This window comes from Cnephaeus nilssonii, assembly GCF_951640355.1.
Source record: "Cnephaeus nilssonii genome assembly, chromosome: 2".
Classification (NCBI taxonomy): domain Eukaryota; kingdom Metazoa; phylum Chordata; class Mammalia; order Chiroptera; family Vespertilionidae; genus Cnephaeus; species Cnephaeus nilssonii.
The window spans coordinates 4,088,174-4,108,759 of record NC_137073.1 but is presented as its reverse complement, the minus strand read 5'-3'; the positions used below and the strand labels follow the sequence as shown (position 1 = coordinate 4,108,759).

General features: G+C 53.8%; 1 protein-coding gene across 2 annotated transcripts in view; it reads left to right on the top strand.

Moving 5' to 3' along the window:
* DNAH3 (dynein axonemal heavy chain 3) overlaps positions 1-20,586 on the top strand; it is a gene marked incomplete at its 5' end in the record, with an annotated part of 194,103 nt that overhangs the window by 102,664 nt on the left and 70,853 nt on the right. For both annotated transcript variants that reach the window (XM_079759768.1, XM_079759767.1), the window contains 10 exons: positions 1,363-1,561; positions 3,516-3,624; positions 3,837-3,950; positions 5,022-5,198; positions 7,793-7,884; positions 10,305-10,524; positions 11,081-11,215; positions 12,640-12,751; positions 16,265-16,506; positions 18,851-18,951. In XM_079759768.1, coding sequence (XP_079615894.1) covers positions 1,363-1,561; positions 3,516-3,624; positions 3,837-3,950; positions 5,022-5,198; positions 7,793-7,884; positions 10,305-10,524; positions 11,081-11,215; positions 12,640-12,751; positions 16,265-16,506; positions 18,851-18,951 — 1,501 coding nt within the window. The remainder of the gene's footprint in view (positions 1-1,362; positions 1,562-3,515; positions 3,625-3,836; positions 3,951-5,021; positions 5,199-7,792; positions 7,885-10,304; positions 10,525-11,080; positions 11,216-12,639; positions 12,752-16,264; positions 16,507-18,850; positions 18,952-20,586) is intronic.

Genomic DNA, 20,586 nt, shown 5'->3' with positions numbered 1-20,586 from the left:
ACCCAGGAGCGTGGGAATGGCAGCGATGCAGGAGCGAGTGGGCCGGGCATGCGCCATTCAACTCTTCCTTAAAAAAGAAGAGGAAGAACTGGGGTCTTATGTAAAATAAGCCACCCACACCCTCACTCGTCGTCACCAAGGACACGGCTGGACTAGGCTGGCTCCTGGGGGCGGGGTCCCTCTTACTCACACACCAGCTTCCTGCCGGCATTTCACATTTCAGGCACCTTGTCTCCCGGAGGCTGCCCTTCCTTCCGCCTGAAATCATGTGCATAGACCGGCATGGAACCGGGAGAGGGCGGGAGATGCCACTTCCTGTGGCCACGTATCCACCTGGTAGATGTAATGCATGCCCGTGTGGTTGCTGGGCAGGGCGCCGGAAACAGGGTGGTTGGGGTCACACACACACACACACACACACACACACACACACACACACACGTGGTGTCCTCGGCTCCATCCTCTGGGCACCGCTTTCTGGGTCTCAAGGACCTGGAAGGGAATTCAGCTCCTGGGAGGCGGGGCGCTGGCGCTGTGGCCTCGCTCCAGGCCTCTTTGCAGGTTGGCGTTGCTGCAACAGAGAAGGCTTCTCCTGTGAGCGGCAGGAGACTGCAGGCTTCCCTTTGCAAAGTGTGTCTCTGAGCTCTAACCTCGAGCTGCTGTACTCATTCCACATCTCAATGGCTCTTGCCCAGTGAATTACCTAAAACAATGACTGATTCCCACAGACCTATTGCCCCTCTTCAACTTCAGGGCTCCCGTCCCTGTGAGAACGTTAAATGAGGCTCCCGTCCTCTGAGAGATGTACCTCCTGCTGGTTTCGCAAGCCCCAGATGTAAGGAAGGCATCTAACCATGGACTGATGGGCCCTTCCCTACTATGTCAGGCCAAGCTGCTTGGATTCTTCTAGGATGTCCTAGAGGCTGGAGCAGGGCCAGCAGGCTCAGGTTGGGGAAAAGACTACATTGCACAGTCCTCTGAGTCAGCCCCACAAGTTTGGGAATGAGAACAATAGCGAATGCGTACACAGGGTTTCCCTAAGCCAGGTGAAGCTCATTTCTCTTCTTTCTGTTCTTTCCATCTGTCTACCTGTATCTGTATAGATGTGAATATATATAAAATGCATATATTTAGTACACAAATATGTATGTGTATGTGTGTTTATACACCTAATAGTGGCCCGGTGCATGGATTTGTGCACATTGAAAGGAAATTAATTAGAAGAAATATTTTAATATCGTAGCAAGCTAACCCACAGCAGAGGGTGGTCTGGACACCGTCGTCACGCCCCCGCTGAGGAGCAGGTGCAGAGGGGAGGACGCGATGGATAGCTCTCCAGTGTGTGCTTCCGTGTCCCAACAGCTCGGGACGTGGTGGCCAAGTTATCTGAGGACAAAGTGTGTGACCTGCATGACTTCCAGTGGATCTCCCAGCTGCGCTACTACTGGCAGGCGATGGACGTGCAGGTGCAGATGATCACCACCGAGGCCATGTACGGCTACGAGTACCTGGGGAACAGCCCCCGGCTGGTGATCACGCCCCTCACCGACCGCTGCTACAGGCGAGTGCAGGGCTCTGGAGGGAAACCTTCTGGGGAAGGGGCTGGGCATCTTCATTTTGTTACCTTCGCCTCCGCATTTCAGCTTCTCGGAGTTGTGAATTTTGCCCTTAGACACCAGGCCTCACAGGGGGGCATGGAAATGAGGCCGAGGCCAGAAGTGAGAACCCAGTAGGAGCCCTAATGCAGGTTAATGTGGTCAAGCCACAGCAGAAGCTGGTGCCTCCCTTGAAAATGGATCAGTACTTAAGTAGCGGCAGAAGCAAGATGGTGCCAGGTGATCCCAGGCCAGAGGGAGCCCAAGCAATGCAGAGGCCCAGGGCAGACCACAGGAGCCCAGGGACAGGGGGATCCCAGGGCCAGGGGGAGCCCAGGGCCAGGGGGAGCCCAGGGCCAGGCCTGGGGGAGCCCAGGGCCAGGGGGGCCCAGGGCCAGGTCAGGGGGAGCCCAGGGCCAGGCCACGGGAGCCCAAGGCCAGGCCAGGGGGAGCCCAAGGCCAGGTCAGGGGGAGCCCAGGGCCAGGCCAGGGGGAGCCCAGGGCCAGGCCAGGCGGAGCCCAGGACCAGGGGGAGCCCAGGACCAGGGGGAGCCCAGGACCAGGGGGAGCCCAGGACCAGGGGGAGCCCAGGGCCAGGCCAGGCGGAGCCCAGGACCAGGGGGAGCCCAGGACCAGGGGGAGCCCAGGGCCAGGTCTGGGGGAGCCCAGGGCCAGGCCACGGGAGCCCAAGGCCAGGCCAGGGGGAGCCCAGGGCCAGGCCAGGGGGAGCCCAGGGCCAGGTCAGGGGGAGCCCAGGGCCAGGTAAAGGGGACCCCAGGGCCAGGTCAGGGGGAGCCCAGGGCCAGGTCAAGGGGACCCCAGGGCCAGGTCAGGGGGAGCCCAGGGCCAGGCCAGGGGGAGCCCAGGGCCAGGTCAGGGGGAGCCCAGGGCCAGGTCAGGGGGAGCCCAGGGCCAGGCCAGGGGGAGCCCAGGGCCAGGCCAGGGGGGGCCCAGGGCCAGGTGGAGCCCAGGGCCAGGGGGGGGCCAGGGCCAGGGGGAGCCCAGGGCCAGGCCAGGGGGAGCCCAGGTCCAGGCCACGGGAGCCCAGGGCCAGGCCAGGGGGAGGCCTAGGCACAGGCTCTGAGCCGGTGGCCGATGAGGAGGTGGCCCTTCTGAGCTCAGCACAGGAAGTGCTTTGCCCCTTTCCTTGGAGTCATAACATCAGAAGTCTGGACATTGTGGATTTGTCAAGTCCACGATGTTTAGATTAATTGTGGTTTGTATTACTTTCAATGGATTTTTTAATTTATGAAGATAATACTTGAGTACTTTCTCCTCTCAAAGTCCTCGGTCACTTGTTTTCTATGCTCTCTGTTCATTCGTTAATTCCACTCAGGTTCCACAGCCATTTCCTAACCTGCTGCCCCGGGCGTGCCCTCCAGGAGCCCCACTTACCGGTGGGGAGGGACTAGGTTATCACAGAGAGTGTGTTAGCCGACATCAGAGCGGCCTGGGGGGTTGAGGAGCCACAGTGAGCACACCCATTATTCCTAACGTGCCTCTTGTCCCTGCACCACGTGCCGGGCCTGTGTTGGTTTCTGAGGATTTGGAACTGAGGCAAATCAGATCCTAAACTCAATGTTCATAATCTAGGGGAGAAACATGTTTATTTTCACATCCCACTAGCGTCGCTGGTCTTTGGGATGCTGAGTTTGAGGCTTTTTTAGTTGATGCAGTTACATCTGCATGTACTCATTTACTCATTCAATCTTCCCCTCAGCAAATGCTCCAGGCACCACCCCTGCCCCAGGCACTGCGCCGGGCTGTGGGCTGCAGGGCTGCCACAGAGTTCTTCACCATGGTGGTCGCACCATCGGGGAGTTTAAGCTATTCGTATGAGTCAAAACAAAGTGAGCCAAAGGCAGTTCCTTCCCTGTGTCTTAGGATTCAAGCACTGAGTTCTTATTTTCTTCCCCTTAGGACGCTGATGGGGGCTCTGAAGCTGAATCTTGGGGGAGCCCCAGAAGGTCCAGCTGGGACAGGCAAGACGGAGACTACCAAAGATCTGGCCAAGGCTCTGGCCAAGCAGGTAGGAAATGCTGTCTCCCGGCCTCCCCCCCCCCCCCCCCGCCCCTCCCATTCCTCTCGGGGCCGCTGTCCAGGGAAGCGGGCAGGAAGGTGAAGATGGGGAATGTAACAGGCAGAGTGGGCCCAGCTGCTCCTGTGGAGCAGGAAGCAAGGAGCCCACCCCTGTTCCCGGGCAGGGACCATCCTGAATGGTGCCCCCACCCTCCTCTCTAGTGTGTGGTCTTCAACTGCTCGGACGGCCTGGATTATAAAGCCATGGGGAAGTTCTTCAAAGGGCTGGCCCAGGCCGGAGCGTGGGCCTGCTTTGACGAGTTCAATAGGATTGAGGTAACCCTGCTACTGGGCACAGAGAGGCTGTGCATGCTGGGCCTCTCTCTAGTTCCTCAGCTCCTCAATGACAGGTCTGATGTCTCTTCTACAGCCTCTTGCACAGAGTAGGTACTCAATGAACGAAACAAAAGCAGCCCAAGGACATAAAATGCCTGTTTCACATACATATGCACCCTCATCATATTCATTCTGTCACCAGCTCATTCAACAATGTATTGAGCAGCTACTATATCAGATACTCTGCATGTGTTCATGATACAAAGGTAAGAAATGGTTTTTCTCTCTAGACTCTTACAGTCTAGCAAAGGGAAATAAAAGTTAAATGAAACAGATTCAATATGATAGATATTACAGTAGTGGCACAAAAGAGGCATTACAGAAGAGGGATAGCCCAACCAGCCTGGCTCAGTGGGTGAGCGTTGACCTATGAACCAGGAAGTCATGGTTTGATTCCTGGTCAAGGCACATGCCCAGGTTTCAGACTCTATCTCCAGAAGGGGGCGTGCAGGAGGCAGCTGATGATGATTCTCTCTCATCATTGCTGTTTCTATCTCCTTTTCCCTCTCCCTTCCTCTCTGAAATCAATAAAAATATTTTTTTTTAAAGAAGAGGAGAAGATTAGTTCTATTTGGGTAGGGGATTGAGTTCAGGACATACAAACATTCCATTTGAACCAATAAACACTGCCCAAGTGCATACAATGCATCAAGCATAATGCTAGGTATTGGGGGAAAGATGAAATGCTATGGAAACCACACACTCACACACACACACACACACACACACACACACACACACACATACACACTCTCACACACACACTCACACACACACACATACACACTCTCACTCACACTCACATACACACACTCACACACACTCTCTCACACACACACACACACACACACACACACACACACTTTTTCTTTACCAAAACCCCAATCATGCTTCTCATTTTGAAGGTCTGGTTCACAGGTGGTTGGCTTTTCTTTGCTGAGTGAAGGGGCCCCCTGGGGTGGGGTGGGTGGGTCTGAGCAGGGCTCCGTCAGCCAGCCCCTCTCCCTGCAGGTGGAGGTGCTGTCGGTGGTGGCACAGCAGATCCTCAGCATTCAGCAAGCCATTATCCGGAAGCTGAAGGTGTTCATCTTCGAAGGCACCGAGCTCTCTCTAAACCCAACCTGCGCGGTCTTCATCACCATGAACCCCGGGTATGCGGGCAGGGCGGAGCTGCCCGATAACCTCAAGGTGAGCGTCAGCATGGAGGAGTGCTGGGCATGCCCACGGTGCGGGCGCTCTGGAAGTACCAGGGTCTCCCAGAGAAGCCAGACGGGGGAACCGGGCAACATGCTTCAGCCTTGGCTGTAACGGGGGGGGTGTGGGAGGAGGTGAGGTGGTACCTGGCCCTAGAACAAACCTCTCCCTCCCGTGGAAGGTGGGGGAGGGTGGCGGGGAGTGGGTAGAGATCCACAGCAGCCAGTGTAAACAGAAAAACGCGTGCATTGGAACAGGGCGGCTGTTCCATTGTCGTCAGGTCAGACAGGTCAGACAAATGAGAGGGGCAGCTGGCGAATGCCCCACGGAGAGGCAGCACCCGAGCCCAGCTGCAGACACTGTCAGACCCTCTCCTCTGTCAGGGAAGGCCAGAGACTGGGAGTTTTACATAAAATCTGATTTTTAGATGCTGAAGCGCAACGTAAAAAGGCATCACTGTAAGCCAAACAAAATATCTATACTGATAAAAATGTAATATGCTAATTAGACCCGGAGACCTTCCAGACAGCCTTTCGGACAAACCCATGGTGGTGGGGCCGAGGCAGAGGCAGTTAGGAGCAATCAGGCCAGGAGGGGAGGGCAGTTGGGGGCGAGCAGGCCAGTTGTGGGGGGCAGTTGAGGGCAAGCATGCCAGTTGTGGGGGCCAGTTGAGGGTGATCAGGTCAGCGGGAAGGGGGCTATTGGGGGCGAGCAGGAAAACATGCAGAGTGGTTAGGGACAATCAGGCAGGCAAGCAGGTGAGCAGTTAGGAGCCAGTGGTCCTGGATTGCGAGTTTTGTGCACCAGGCCACTAGTAGCCCTTATAAAAAAGCATCGACATTGGATACAGAGGACTCTGGTGAGCCTAGGCTGGACCACATGGATCTTCCCTTTACTACCAAATGGGAACGGCACCTCAGCAGTGTCCATGCCCATGCAGGCTGTCCCAACCCGCAGAAAGGGGCAACAGAGCCTGTTTGTGCCCACTGCCGACTGCCGGACTGGCCTGAGCTAAGCCGTGGCAGTACCCATGACCCTGCAGCCAGGGGAGAAGGAAAGGCCTCAAAGGAGAAGAAAGAGCCAGGCCGGCCTCCTCACGTGAATAGTTTCTCCCATGGGAGAAAAAACCAAAGCACAGGGTGTCTGGGTCCCCTCCTGTGGGAAGAGCTCCTAGCAACCCAACTGCGTGGGAAGAGCAGCAGAGGGAGGCCCGGTCTGCTGCTCCACTGATTGTATTCCAAGTTATGCTCCAGCCCCTTGAGTAGAAGACACACGAGGGACCAGCCAGAGCCATGCTCACCGCTGAGTACAGTAAGTTCCCACTGAATGTCATCGATAGGTTCTGCGCCTTTAAGCAAAACGGCACATGATGAGACCAGTGTTAGCAAGGCTCATTGATCTACCGAGTGACGTTCCTATGGCATCGCATCAATGCTGTAATGACATGACGTTGAAAGAACGGACATCATTCGAGGACCTGCCGTCCATGATGCTCCACTTGCTAGAAACACGCTCTTATCACCTGTTCTGACCCACCACTCGCCCCCTCCGGGAACGGGGGAGAGCCAAGGGGTTCCTCAACCGTGGCTCCTCCACTCCCTCCTCGCTGGTCAACACAGGGCAGTGAGACCTACAGTAGAATTTGGACTCACATTTCTTACTATTTTTTATTGATTTTTTTTTTTAGAGAGAGAGAGGAAGGGAAAGAGAGAGGGAAACATTATGCGAGAGAGAGAGAGCCATCTATCAGCTGCCTCTTACACACCCTGAAAGGGGATCGAGCCTGCAGCCTGGGTATGTGCCCGGACGGAATCAGACCCGCCACCTTCTGGTGTGCAGGACAACCTTCCAACCCTCGGGCCACCTTTCTTCTTTCCACCGACCAGTTGCTGAACTCCCCCTGCACCCTCCTAGCCAGCAACCACGTTCAATCTGTACAAGAAACGACCGTGAGCGAGGGTTTAGTAGAAAGCACCAGGCTTGGCGGCTGGAAGCCAGGGCTCTTTCCAGTCCGGCTCCACCTCAAACGGCCTGGTTTTAGCAAGTCAATTCTCCTCTAAGATCTAAGGGAATAAGAGCAACAGCTGATGAGTATGAGGACTCTCTACATGCTGCACACTTTCCTAAGTATGCACCTCACTCACCTCTATCAGTTGTTCTCAGACAACCATGAAGAGGGTACAGGTGTCAGCCCATTTAGAGATGAAAGACCCGAGGTCCAGCAGGGATGCATAACTGTGCGCAGCGGGTGGGTGACAGAACAGGGACTTAGGACTGCTCTGCCCGGGGGCTCCTGTATACATCGGCCTGCATGCTCAGTGAGTCCTGCGGGAACGCTCCACAGGGACGTGGAGCTGGATGGGCAGAGGAGATGGGGTGCTGTTAGGACGGCGCCGGGGCCTCTGCATGAGTGAGGGACGCAGTGTGACAGCGCGCACCTGGACGGCCCGGGGTGGGAGGCGGTCCCGCGGCGCTGACGTGTCCTCCGGGCGCTTCTCCTTGACGGTCAGGGCCGTGCTCCTCTCTGCCTCTGCAGACGGCCTCCCCGGCACACCACTGTGCGCACTGACGAGCTGTTCCTCTTCCAGGCCTTGTTCCGGACAGTGGCCATGATGGTGCCCGACTACGCCCTCATTGGTGAGATCTCGCTCTACTCCATGGGGTTTCTCGACTCCAGAAGGTGAGCCGCACCGGCGTTCCAGCGGGTTCCGCAGGCCTGACGAGGGCTGTGTGGGGCAGATGCAGGCGGGCTGCCTGGGGGGGGAGGAATGAGAACAGGCTCTGTTCACAGGTCGCTGTGCAGGCGCCTGGGCCCGCCTGGGTCGACCTGACCCGGGCTGGGACTGACCCCGAGTCCCAGGAAAAGGCCTCCTTTCTCTGTACTTGCACCTGGGCTTCTGCTAGAGAAACACTCACTCACCTGCTCCCACCCTCACAGCAGCCTGGCCCTCACACACACACACACACACACACACACACACATACACACACACACACACACATACACACACACAGACATACACACACACATACACACAGAGAGACACACACACATACACAGACATACACACACACACATACACACACAGAGACATACACACACACACACATAGACATACACACTCACATACACACAGAGACATACACACACATACACACAGACATACACACACTCACACACACACATACACACACAGACACACACACACAGACATACACACACAAATATACACACACATACACATACATATATACACACAGAGAGACATACACACATACACACAGAGACATACACACACATACACACACATACACACAGAGAGACATACACACACATACATACACATATACACATACACACACAGAGAGAGATATACACACACATACACACATTCACACACATACACACAGAGAGACATACACACACGTACACACACATATACACATACACACACTCACACACACATACACTCACACACACATACACATATACACACACATATACACGCTCACACACATACACACTCTCACACACACATACACTCACACACAGAGAGACACACATGCACACATATACACTCACACACACATACACATATATACACACATACACAGAGAGGCACACACAGACACACAGAGACACATATACACTCACACACAGACACACACTCATACACACATACACACACACACACACATACACACACACACTCCTAAATGGCTTAAGGCAAGACTGAAAAACATGAAGTTATTCCAAGATTAAAGGGGAGATTTTAATATAATTTAGAATTAACATTGTTATCAACATAACTTCTATTTACTTCAACCAAGTATCTCTCTTTCCAGTGCTGTCCAGTTTTCAAAGACACACACACACACACACACACACACAGCTCAGTGTCTTTATCACATGCACCCAGAGTTACTAATGTCACTGTGAGTGGCTTTTATTGGCCTATCAAATTTTGCCTTTGTCTGTTTCCGTTGTCCTGGCCGCAACCAGTGATGTCTTGCTGGCGCGGAGGTGTGCAGAGGCCAGGCCCGCAGCGTGCCCTGCCTGGCTGCTCTCCTCCCCGCCCCGGGGCTGCAGACCTCCGAACGGCACCGTCCCCCTCCTAGGCCCAGCGGCTGCCTCTCCACGGGAGGCTCCATTTAGTTTTTCCGTAAGCGAGCTGGATTGCATTGATTTGCCCGCTCAGTTCCTTATCCCTCAACGGGCAGCCGTTCGTTGGGCCACCTGCCTTTGCCCACGCTGTGCTGGGGCTGTAAGCAGCAGGGCCTTTGCTGGCAGGGTCAGTCTCATGAGGGGCTCCCTGCAAAGGGGTGTGCATAGCCCATCAGTCGGGGAACCCTGACCCCTAGCCAGTGGGGCTTAGCAAGGAAAGTTCAGTCTTCACTCTGCGGGAAGGAAGTGGGTTCTGTGACCAGGGCAGTTCCTCCCGAGGGGAGGGGCCCGGTTTCTTACACGTCAGCGCTAGTCACGGGGCGCCGGCTCTGAGCAGGCTTTCCCAGACCCGCGGGGGCGGCACCCCTCCCTCATTCACATGCCGCTGGCCGGGACGCGGCAGGCTATGTGGCCGGCGGGGCCAGGGCGAGTAAGACATGGCCGTGCCTGTGAGTCTGCATGTGCTGTGGGTGAGGGTAGTGACGTTCGGATTGGTTTTTAAATTTAAGAAGGAAAGCATGGACATCAAAGAAGTCATAACGTTACAGAGGTGAAAAAGGAGTTTCGCTTCAGTAACCCCTAGCCTCCCTCCAGGGACCAGCAGTTATCATTACTCAAGGTTTGATGTATTCTTTCCAGATGTGTGCCTGTGTGTGCGTGTGTGCTTGCAGTCACATGAACATGTAAAAATATGTACACATACAGTTTCTCAGACAGCACGCTATGCATCTGTGTGTGCTCTCTGCTCCCCGCTAACTTTGGGGGTTCCCAGGCTTCCTTAGCTCACGATGGCAGCGCCATCAGGCCTTCCAAGATGGGCCTTCCCCCCGCATCCTGGCAGGCCGCTCTGGAGGGCCAGAGCCAGGGTGTGGGACTGTGTGATGCGCAGGCACGGTCCTCTCAGGGGTGTGCAGACGCGTGTCTTTACGCCCCAGCCTCGCCCAGAAGATCGTGGCCACCTACCGCCTGTGCTCCGAGCAGCTCTCCTCGCAGCACCACTACGACTACGGCATGCGCGCCGTCAAGTCCGTGCTCACCGCCGCCGGCAACCTCAAGCTCAAGTACCCGGAGGAGAACGAGAGCATCCTGCTGCTCCGGGCCCTGCTGGACGTCAACCTGGCCAAGTTCTTGGCTCAGGATGTCCCTCTGTTCCAGGTGTGCGGTGGGGCTGGCCCTGGGACCCACTTCTGAGGGGAGGTGTCTCCGCAGCACCCCTCAGGCCCCCCTCTCTGACAGTCAGGACCCTTTTGCCAGGTAGCCCCCCCCCCCCCAGATGTTAGTAACAATGGGGAGGGCAACATTTCTGTCTGGTTACCAATTTTAATAAAGATGGTTTCACTGATAGGGTGATATTCATTCTGAGGTGTGGGTAATTGTTTTTATCAAACTTAGTTTCCTTTTATAATTTTTTAACGCCTCTTCTTTACCAGGTTGTAAGTGCCATTAAGATAGAAATCATGACTCATTCATCCCCAGTACAATGAATGGAACATAGCACGGGTTCATTAAATATTTGCTGACTTTTAAAATTATTTGGGAGGGAAATCATGTTGAACAGATGATGTCAGAATAGGTAGTTGTGGCTGAGGTTGGTGCAGGGAAAATGAGGTTTGGAATTTTACGAAGTTCGTGTAGATCTCATTTTAGGACCATGTAGAGTCACACAGCTGCTAATCCATCCTTTCCACCTTCTCTCAATTCCGATTGCCAGGGAATTATATCGGACCTGTTCCCTGGAGTCGTTCTTCCAGAGTCAGACTACGAAGTCTTCATGGAAGTGCTGAAGGAGAACATCAGGAAGATGAAGCTCCAGCCCGTGCCGTGGTTTATCGGGAAAATCATCCAGGTGGGCGCCTTGGGCTCCTGTGGCATTTATCGATATACCTGTTGTAACCGGACCTGAGTACTCTGCTGACGTGGGAATGAGAACATCCTGGCACACAGACTCAGGGCGCAATGCCAGGTGCCTGGAGAGCGGTGGAGGGAGCGATGGAGGCACCTTACCCTCTAGGCCTTCGCTTCATTTCCAAGTTGAAGTTTAAAATCCACCATTTTCCCCCACCATCTCCCTTGGGGTTGCTTTTTTTAGCTTGGGGTCTTCCCTTTGGAGCACGGGACTTTGAATTACTCTGGATCCTCAATTCCCAGTGATAGGAACCCGCCTCGAACTGCCGACATCAACACAAGGGGGTTTATTCACTGACTGGACCCGAATAGTACAGCAATATCCAGGTTTCTATACGACGCCCCAGGCGTCTGTCTCTTTGGTTCTGGGCTGGCTCTCTCTGATTAAAACTTCCTTCTCGGGGGGGCCCAGTACCTCAGGCTGAGACTGTCCCGGGTGCAAGCCCAGGAGGAAAAAGAGCCTCACTCTCCAAGCGGCTTCAGCCAAAGCTTAGGATTAGCTGCGAATGGTGGTCACAGGACCACCCTGAGCCGATGATCCGGTCATTCACATTGTGCCCTATAGGGGACCTGGCTCGGAAGGTGCGTTTCTCCTCCTGAGAGTCCCAGTCAAGTCAGAACAGCGTGTAGGCCTCAAGAGAGGGCGTTCCAATAGAAGTGCAGTTTGCTAACGGCCACCTTTCCTTTCCCTGCAGAGAACAGAGTGGTGGCAGCGGGGACGGGGAGGGGGGGGAAGGGATTGAGACGTGCGGATTGCAGGTACTGACAGTCATGGGAGTGTAGTCATCGGCACTAAGAACAGTGTACGGGCGGAGAGGGGGCGGGACTGGAGACATCGGGGGACCTTGTAAAGCATATGACTATCTGGCCACTATGCTGGGCCTGACACTAATACAAAGTGACATCGAATGTAAACTGCAATTGGACAAGGATGTTTAAAGTAAAAAATAAATAAAATGGGTCCCTCAGAAAACAAACGGTGCCACTCCCGTCGGGCCCGCGGCAGAGGCCTGCTGTGCGACTTGCTCTGCCCGCGGGTCAGCCACCCCTTGAGGGCATCATTCCCACGGTTAGGCGGTGGTCTGTGCCACCTGAGCAGATTACAAGAGATAGGTTCAGTACGTCACTCGGTGCTGAGCACAGACAGGGCCAGAGCGAAGGGTAGTTCCAAGCTCTTCAGCAATCTGAGACACACATTAATTCACGCAAAAGGCAGTTAAGTGACGAATCACCCCAAAGATTGGCTCAGCAGGGGGAGGTGTGACTGTGGGGCCCCCGGTACCTCTCAGTCCTCGTCAACGTCTGACTGACCAAAGTTCTGGGAGGTTTGCGCTGATTGACGTCTTATATGTTGTCTCCTCTCAGATCTATGAGATGATGCTGGTGAGACACGGCTACATGATTGTCGGAGACCCCATGGGAGGCAAGACCTGTGCTTATAAAGTGCTGGCTGCAGCTCTGGGTGACTTATACAAAGGTACAGCTCACACCCCCACTTCGGCAGGACAGGTGGTGCCAGGCTGGGTTTGTTTTAGGGTGTTTTTGTGCCGTCTCTGGGCTGTGATGTCAGAGCCAGAAGCTGGCACACAGGTGTCTGCAGGCAGAAACCAAGAGGGAGGGAGCTTCCCGCGGGGGGTGTCCATCATTAGGGCCGGAGGCACGTTCTCACCTGCTGAACAGCTGCTTCTCCAAAGGCTTCCCCGTCAGAGAGTCTAAAAAACGGAATTCTAAAAGCAAATCACTTTCTTTCTCTTCTTTCTCCCCTCCTTCCCCCCTCCCTCCTCCCTTCTGCCCCCTCCTCCCTCCATACCACCCTCCCGCTTTCCCCCTCCTCCCTCCTCCCCTCCCTCTCTCCCCCTCCCCATCCTCCCACCCTCCCTCCCTTCCTCCCTCCCCTCCTCCCTTTAATGTAGAGGATGAGACCTAGACTTTTTAATCAGACTCAGACCTTGGGCAAATGACTAAGCCTCTTTTAGCCCCTGGTTTTCCAGCGGTAAATGGGATTGTTGTGAGAATTACATGAGATCATGCAGGTAACTAACCTAGCACAGTTCCTCCTCAACAAATGGAAGCGACATTTATTGCCAGAGAAACCACTTTGGGGGGATTTTTTAATGAAACACAAGCCTGTGGTTCTGAAAGCAGGGCCTTGTGGCTGTGCTTACACGATCCCTTCTAGGACTTTATTTTAACACCAGAGGCCAGTACACGAACTTCGTGCAGGGAGGGGCGGGGGGGACCCTCAGCCCAGCCTGCCCCCTTTGGCAATCCGGGACCCTAGGGGGATGTCCGACTGCCATTTTAGGCCTGATCCCTGCCTAAACTGGCAGTCTGACATCCCTCTCACTATCCAGGACTGCTGGCTCCTAACCACCTGTCTTCCTGATCACCACAACCACTCCACTGCCTGACTGATTGCCCTAACCACTCTGCCTATCTGCCTGATCACCCCTAACCACTCAGCTGCCTGCCTAATTGTCCCTAACCACTCTGCCTGCCTGCCTGACCACCCCTAACTGCCTCTGCCTGCCTGCCTGATTACCCCTAACCACCTCAGCCTCAGCCCCTGCCACCATGGCTTCATTCGGAAGGATGTCCAGAATGATGTCCAGAAGGTTGTTCAGCTGTCTGGTCTAATTTGCATATTACACTTTTATTATTATAGACTAGAGGCCCGGTACACAAAATTCATGCACGGGGGGGGGGGGGGTCCCTCAGCCCAGCCTGCACCCTCTCCAATCTGGGACCCCTCGAGGGATGTCCGACTGCCTGGTGGGATCGGGCCTAAATGGGCAGTCGGACATCCCTCTCACAATCAATGACTGCTGGCTCACAACTGCTCGCCTGCCTGCCTTCCTGATTGCCCCTAACCGCTTCTGCCTGCCAGTCTGATCACCCCCTAACCACTCCCCTGCCAGCCTGATTGATGCCTAACTGCTCCCCTGCCAGCCTGTTTGCCCCTAACTGCCCTCCCCTGCAGGCCTGGTCACCCTAACTGCCCTCCCCTGCAGGCCTGGTCACCCCTAACTGCCCTCCCCTGCAGGCTTGATCGCCCACAACTGCCCTCCCTTGCAGGCCTGGTCCCTCCCAACTGCCCTTCCCTGCTGGCCTGATCGCCCACACCTGCCCTCCCTTGCAGGCCTGGTCCCTCTGAACTGCCCTCCCCTGCTGGCCATCTTGTAGTGGCTATCTTGTGTCCACATAGGGGCAGGATCTTTGACCACATGGAGGCAGCCATCTTGTGTGTTGGAGTGATGGTCAATTTGCATATTACACTTTTATTAGATAGGATAGAGGCCTGGTGCATAGGTGGGGGCAGCTGGTTTGCCCTAAAGTGTGTCCCAGATCAGAGTGGGGGTTCCCTTGGGGTGTGGGGCAGCCTGGGCGAGGGGCCTGTGGTGGTTTGCAGGCCGGCCATGCCCCCCAGCGACCCAAGCAGAAGCCCTGGTATCTGGGATTTATTTATCTTCTACAATTGAAACTTGAAACTTTGTAGCCTGGAGTGGAGGCCTAGGCCCGCCAGGGCTGCAGAAGCTTGACTTCCTCCATTGCTAGGGGCAACCCTAGCCTCCTGCTCTCTCCAGCTTCATGGCTGCCACCATTTTTGTTGAGATTTATTTATCTTCTATCATTGAAATTTTGTAGCATTGAGTGGAGGCCTAGGCCGGCAAGGGCAGACGGAAAGCTTGGCTTCCTCCATCGCCGGGGAAACCCAAGCCTCCCTCCTGCTCTCTTCGTGGCCACAGCCATCTTGGCTGGGTTTATTTGCATATTTGCTCCTGATTGACTGGTGAGCGTGGCTTGTGGGCATGGCTTGTGGGTGTAGCAGAGGTATGGTCAATTTGCATATTATTCTTTTATTAGATAGGACTAGAGGCCTGGTGCATGAATTCATGCACAGGTGGGTTCTGGCCACCCCACCCCGATCAGGCTGATAGAGCTGGGCCAGCCAGGGGGAGGGGCCACAGGTGGTTGGTGAGCCAGCCCCGCCCCCAATCAGGGTGGGGGGAGCTGATTGGGGATGGGGCCAAATGGGGAGAGGGGCCACAGGTGGTTAGCGGGCTGGCCCCACCCCTGATCGGGGTGGGGGTCCTGATCAGGGGTGGGGCTGGTTGAGGGGAAGGGCCATGGGTAGTTGGCCAGCTGACCCCAATCCCTGGTCAAACTCCCAGTTAAACTCCTGGTCAAGGGGACAATTTGCATATTAGCCTTTTATTATATAAGATGTTTTCCTAATAACAAAGGATAACTGAGTTGCTGTTGGATTTTTGAGTTTTTTGTGACTAAGTTGGCCTTCATAATGCATATGGGCATTTCAAACTTTCATAATTTTGAGATTTCAATAGGAAAGGAGGCTACCCCAGTTCTTTGCTTTGGGATTCTGCAGAAATGGTTCTTTATTTAACTGGTGGCTTAAGCATGCCAGCTTTCCCTCACTGGAGGACCAGGCAGCAGAGGTCATCTTCTGTCGTTAAGCACAACTGCAGTGTCATCACTGCCTGGCATTCCGGGTCCTGGCCCGCCGCGGGTGCGTTTCTCAGGGGCACTTCTGAGCAGCTAGTGAAGGGGTTTCAAGGCTAAGCCAGTCCTTCAGGTAAAGAAAGACAAGTAACCACCCTTTTCCGGAATCTCTTGCCCTTCAGCAGTTTCTTTATCTCCAGTTGAGCCCAGGTCCTCGGGCAGCTGTGAGAGCCGCACACGGAGGCCCTGGGTGTGCACCCCCCTCACTGCCGGGGTCCTGCAGGCCAGCTGGTTCTTTACGTCTCACGGGCACCCTTGCCTGCTTGAAGTGAGCCTCAGAGAACCTATGGCGAGAAATACATGGTTGTCATGACCTAGCAATCTTCAAAAAGCTGCACGCACAGTTTAGAAGGCTTCTCTGGATGGCACATTCATCGTGGCCGCTCGGTCTTTGAGATTGCATTCTCTCTGGTCCGATGTTCTGGTCTCACCAGAACCTTTGTAACTCGGGTTGGACTTTCTTGCCCAGCCAACCAGATGGGGGAGTTTGCCGTGGAGTACAAGGTCATCAACCCCAAGGCCATCACCATGGGGCAGCTGTACGGGTGCTTCGACCAAGTGAGCCACGAGTGGACCGACGGCGTCCTCGCCAACGCTTTCCGGGAGCAAGCGTCCTCCCTGTCTGATGATCGCAAGTGGATCATATTTGATGGGCCCGTGGATGCCGTTTGGATTGAAAACATGAACACTGTTCTGGATGACAACAAAAAGGTAGCTGCTGAGTCTGACATTGCTTTTCCCCTCTCCCTCTCCTCCCCTCCCTTCCTCCCTCCTTCTCTCCTTCCCTTTCCCTCTCCCTCCCTCCCTCCTTCCCCCTCCCCTTCTCACTCCCTCTCTCCCTCTCCCTCTCCCTCACTCTTCCTTCCTTCCTCCCTCCTTCCCTCTCCCTCCCTTCCTCCCTCCCCCTCCCTTCCTCTCTCCCCCTCCCTCTCCCTCCCTTCCTCTCTCTCTCCCTCCCTCTCCCTCCCTTCCTCTCTCCCCCTCCCTCTTCCTCCCTTCCTCTCTCCCTCTCCTTCTCCCTCTCCCTCCCTTCCTTTCTCCCTTCCTCCCTCTCCAAATGGCACTTTATCCTCCAGGCCTCTCCACAGGGCTCGGGCTTCTCACTTGGTGGTCCCAGGTTGTGGCACTTCTTATGGGGTGTTCCTAAGAGGCAGTGGGTGGAAGTTTCTAGGAAATTAAGAGCTATGCTTGGAATGGGCACAGCGTCACTTTTTCTGAGTTCCATTGGTCATATAAGTACAGGGCCTGCCCAGATTCAAGAGGGTGGAGAAACAGACTCCACTCCCTGATGGAGGTGGGCAGGGGGACGTTGTGCAAGTGCCAGTGGGCTGGAGACACTGCTGCAGCAGCTGGTGGAGATACATTGTGCCATGAAGTGTGGTGGTTAAAGAGCCTGGACTCTGGAGCCACACAGCCTGGGTCCAGATCCTGCCCAGCCGCTGACCAGTTGTGTAACCTCAGACAAGCTATTTAGACTCTCTGTACCTCAGTTTTATCATCTGTAAAGTGGGGCTGATGGTACCTACCTCACAGGGTTGTTAGGAAGACTAGGTAAGTTAGTATTTGCAAACTGCTTATCATAGTGCCTGCATATAGCAAGTGCTATATAACTTTTAAAATATAATAAAATGTATCACATTTTAAGGAAGATTTTCTGTAGTGACTATATGTCACTATCAATACTACTGTATTTAAATTTCACAAGATGAAGAGGGAGTTATATTCACCATGGAAGACCTAATCATACCATGTGCATAATTTTGATTATATAACAAATAAAAATAGAAACAAATTGTATTACATGATATGGACTATGCTAGTGGTTTGACAAAGTGTGCGAGTGTGTCCGATGGGCTTCAGATTGGCAGTATAAAGAGTCATAGCCAGTGAGGCGCCTCGGACTCCTGGGCTTCGGGTGTAAATCACGCCTCCCGAGTGTGGGTGGGTCTTACTTTTCTTGACCCAGACATGACCCCGCTGGTGGTCAGCCCATTCAGCTGGGCCTTCCTGGTGCACGCTGCCTGTTCCCAGGAGTGTTTATGGGGGCCAGGTAATATGAAGGAGCTGTTTAGCCACAACTCAGGATGAGCAGCAGTAGAGATGGGGTTCCTCTTCCCCCAACTCCGGGGGAGGCCGAGGCCACGGGCGTCTTATCCTTGGCATCTCACTGGAGCCCTGCTGGCGTGCGGGAAGCAGCCCCCCCCCCCCCCCACACACACACACACACACACCTGGTGTGCTGTTGGCGCTGTCCTGTGGAGCTGCACAACTTTCTCAGCGTGGGGCTTCCGTGGTCTTTCTGCCTCCGGAAAGGATTTGTGGAGATAGTCTGGTCACTCTAGCCCTTGACGAGTCCATGGGGTTCCAAAGAAGTCCTTCGTGGAAGACGGGCACATAAAGCTGAGGAGGGTGCAGTCAAGTTCTACAGCAAGCACTGGGAAGGAACCATGAAACGTGATGTGGTCTGATGCTTCTTGTTCCTTCCTCTATGGCTGCAATTCAGGGCCTCTCTGGCCTCTTTATTTAAACTACAACTCCCCCAACCCTGACTGAGGTTCTGCAACTCCCTCTTCTGCTTGATTTTTCTCTTTTATTTACTCATTTATATAATATACTAGATGCCCTGTGCACAGATTCATGCACTGGTAGGGGGCGTGGCTTGCAGGGATCGGCCCACTGTGGGAGCAGTCACTCATACCAGTCAGCCGAGCAGCACTCCTACTGTGGGAGCGCACTAACCACCAGGGGGCATCTCCTGCATTGAGCATCTGCCCCCTGGTGGTCAGTGTGCATCATAGTGACTGGTCAACTGGTCATTCTGGTCATTCTGCCATTCCATCACTGGGCTTTTATATATAGAGATAGTTTGCTTATCACCTGTTCCTTCTCAACAAAATGTAAAGCCCTTGAGGACGGGGATTTTGTCTGCTTTACTCTAGGCACCCAGCACACAGTAGGAGCTCAAGACACATTTGTGGGTGGATTCCCACCAGCCATGTGCCCATCGAGGCCTCTGACTTGCAGGTGGAGTTCCACCCTCTGCTTTGCCTTTCAGCTGTGTTTAATGAGTGGAGAGATCATACAGATGAGCTCCAAGATGAGTCTGATCTTCGAGCCAGCCGACCTGGAGCAGGCCTCGCCAGCCACCGTGAGCAGGTAGGTCACCTTGCTCTACCTTGAGCAGTGGGAGTGTGTTTACCCCTGGGAGATCACATTATTTGTTGTCACTTAGATTTGTCATAAAATCGGTCCTTAATATGCATTGCTGGTTATAGGCTCTAATCAAGTAAGCACTTTAGAAAAGAATTTGACATTATCTCCTAAGACTGAAGCTTCATATGCCTCCTGACCCACATGTTTGCTCCCAAGTGTATACCCCAAAGAAACCTTTGCCCACGTACAATGCAGACCTTTGCCTCCATATGAGAATTTTCATAGTGGCACAGTTCACAGTAATAAGCACTTGGAAACAACCCAAATGCCCACTTGATAGGAGTGACTTAATGTGTAATGAAGTCACCAATTGTAATACTTATATAGCACTCAAAATAAATGAATTGTGCTGACATGCAACTCTGTGGTAGATCTAAGTTAAATATATTAAGGATAAAATCTTAGCAATATTCTGTATAAAAGTAAACCCACAATATTACATACATCATAGTGCCCCTTTTTAAGTGGTTAAAAACCAAAGTAAGTATACATACACTTTAGGAAGACACAGAGCTGCCATAAGCTATGTAAGAAGGAAAATCAAGGAAAGGTGAACGCAGGGTTAGCATCCGTTACCTCGGGGGGAGCCGGGGCCAGGACAAGGGAGCCCATCTGGTTAGAAGGTTGTTGTCACGATTCTGGCTTCTGTCTGGGTGGTGGGTTCCTGGGCGCTTACTGCATTCTTGAAACATTAACTGAGAAAGGCCACGCTGCCCAGGCCGGGGACTCAGTTGGTTGGAGCGTTTCCCGTACACCAAAAGGATTGATGTCTCTCTCTCACATCAATGTTTCTCTCTCTCTCTCCCTTCCTCTCTCTCTAAAATCCAATGAAAAACACATCCTTTGGTGAGGATTTAAAAAAAAATAGAAAAATGGCCGTGCTAATGATATATATGCTAGGGATAATAATTAATCCAACCCTGTGCGCCTGAAGTCCTTAAAAGGTGAAATAAAATTGGCCCACGCTCCCAAAGATGATGTGAGGGAGTAGAAAGAACACATGGCAAGTGAGACCAACCTGGGCTCCCAGCCTGGTCATGCCACCTGCTAGCTGTGTGACCTCCTCCCAGTCACTCAGCCTCTCTGAGCCACGGTCCCCTCATGTCTAAGACATAGACTGAAAGGAGAAATATTTAGAGACGAAGGCCGTTAGGACCTAACATGGTGCTGGGGTGCCATAGGGGTCAATGAGGGAGAGCACCTGGCTGTGACAGACAGAAGAACACGTGCTGCATAAAACGTGGCATGTCAGGCTCTGGCCGCGAGGCTCAGTGGTTAGAGCATCAGTCTGTGTCCTGAAGGGTCCTGGGTTCGATTCTGGTCAAGAGCATTTGCCTTGGTTGCAGGCTCAATCCCTGGCCCCAGTCGGGGTACATGCAGGAGGCAACCAATTGATGTGTCTCTGACATCGATGTTTTTCTTTCTTTTTCTACCCGTCCCTTGCACTCTGTCTAAAAATCAATGGAAAAGGTATCCTTGGGGCTCGGCGAGAGTGGCTCAGTGGTTGAGCATCTACCGATGAACCGGGAGGTCAGGATTCAATTCCTGGTCAGGGCACATGCCAGGTTGTGGGCTGGA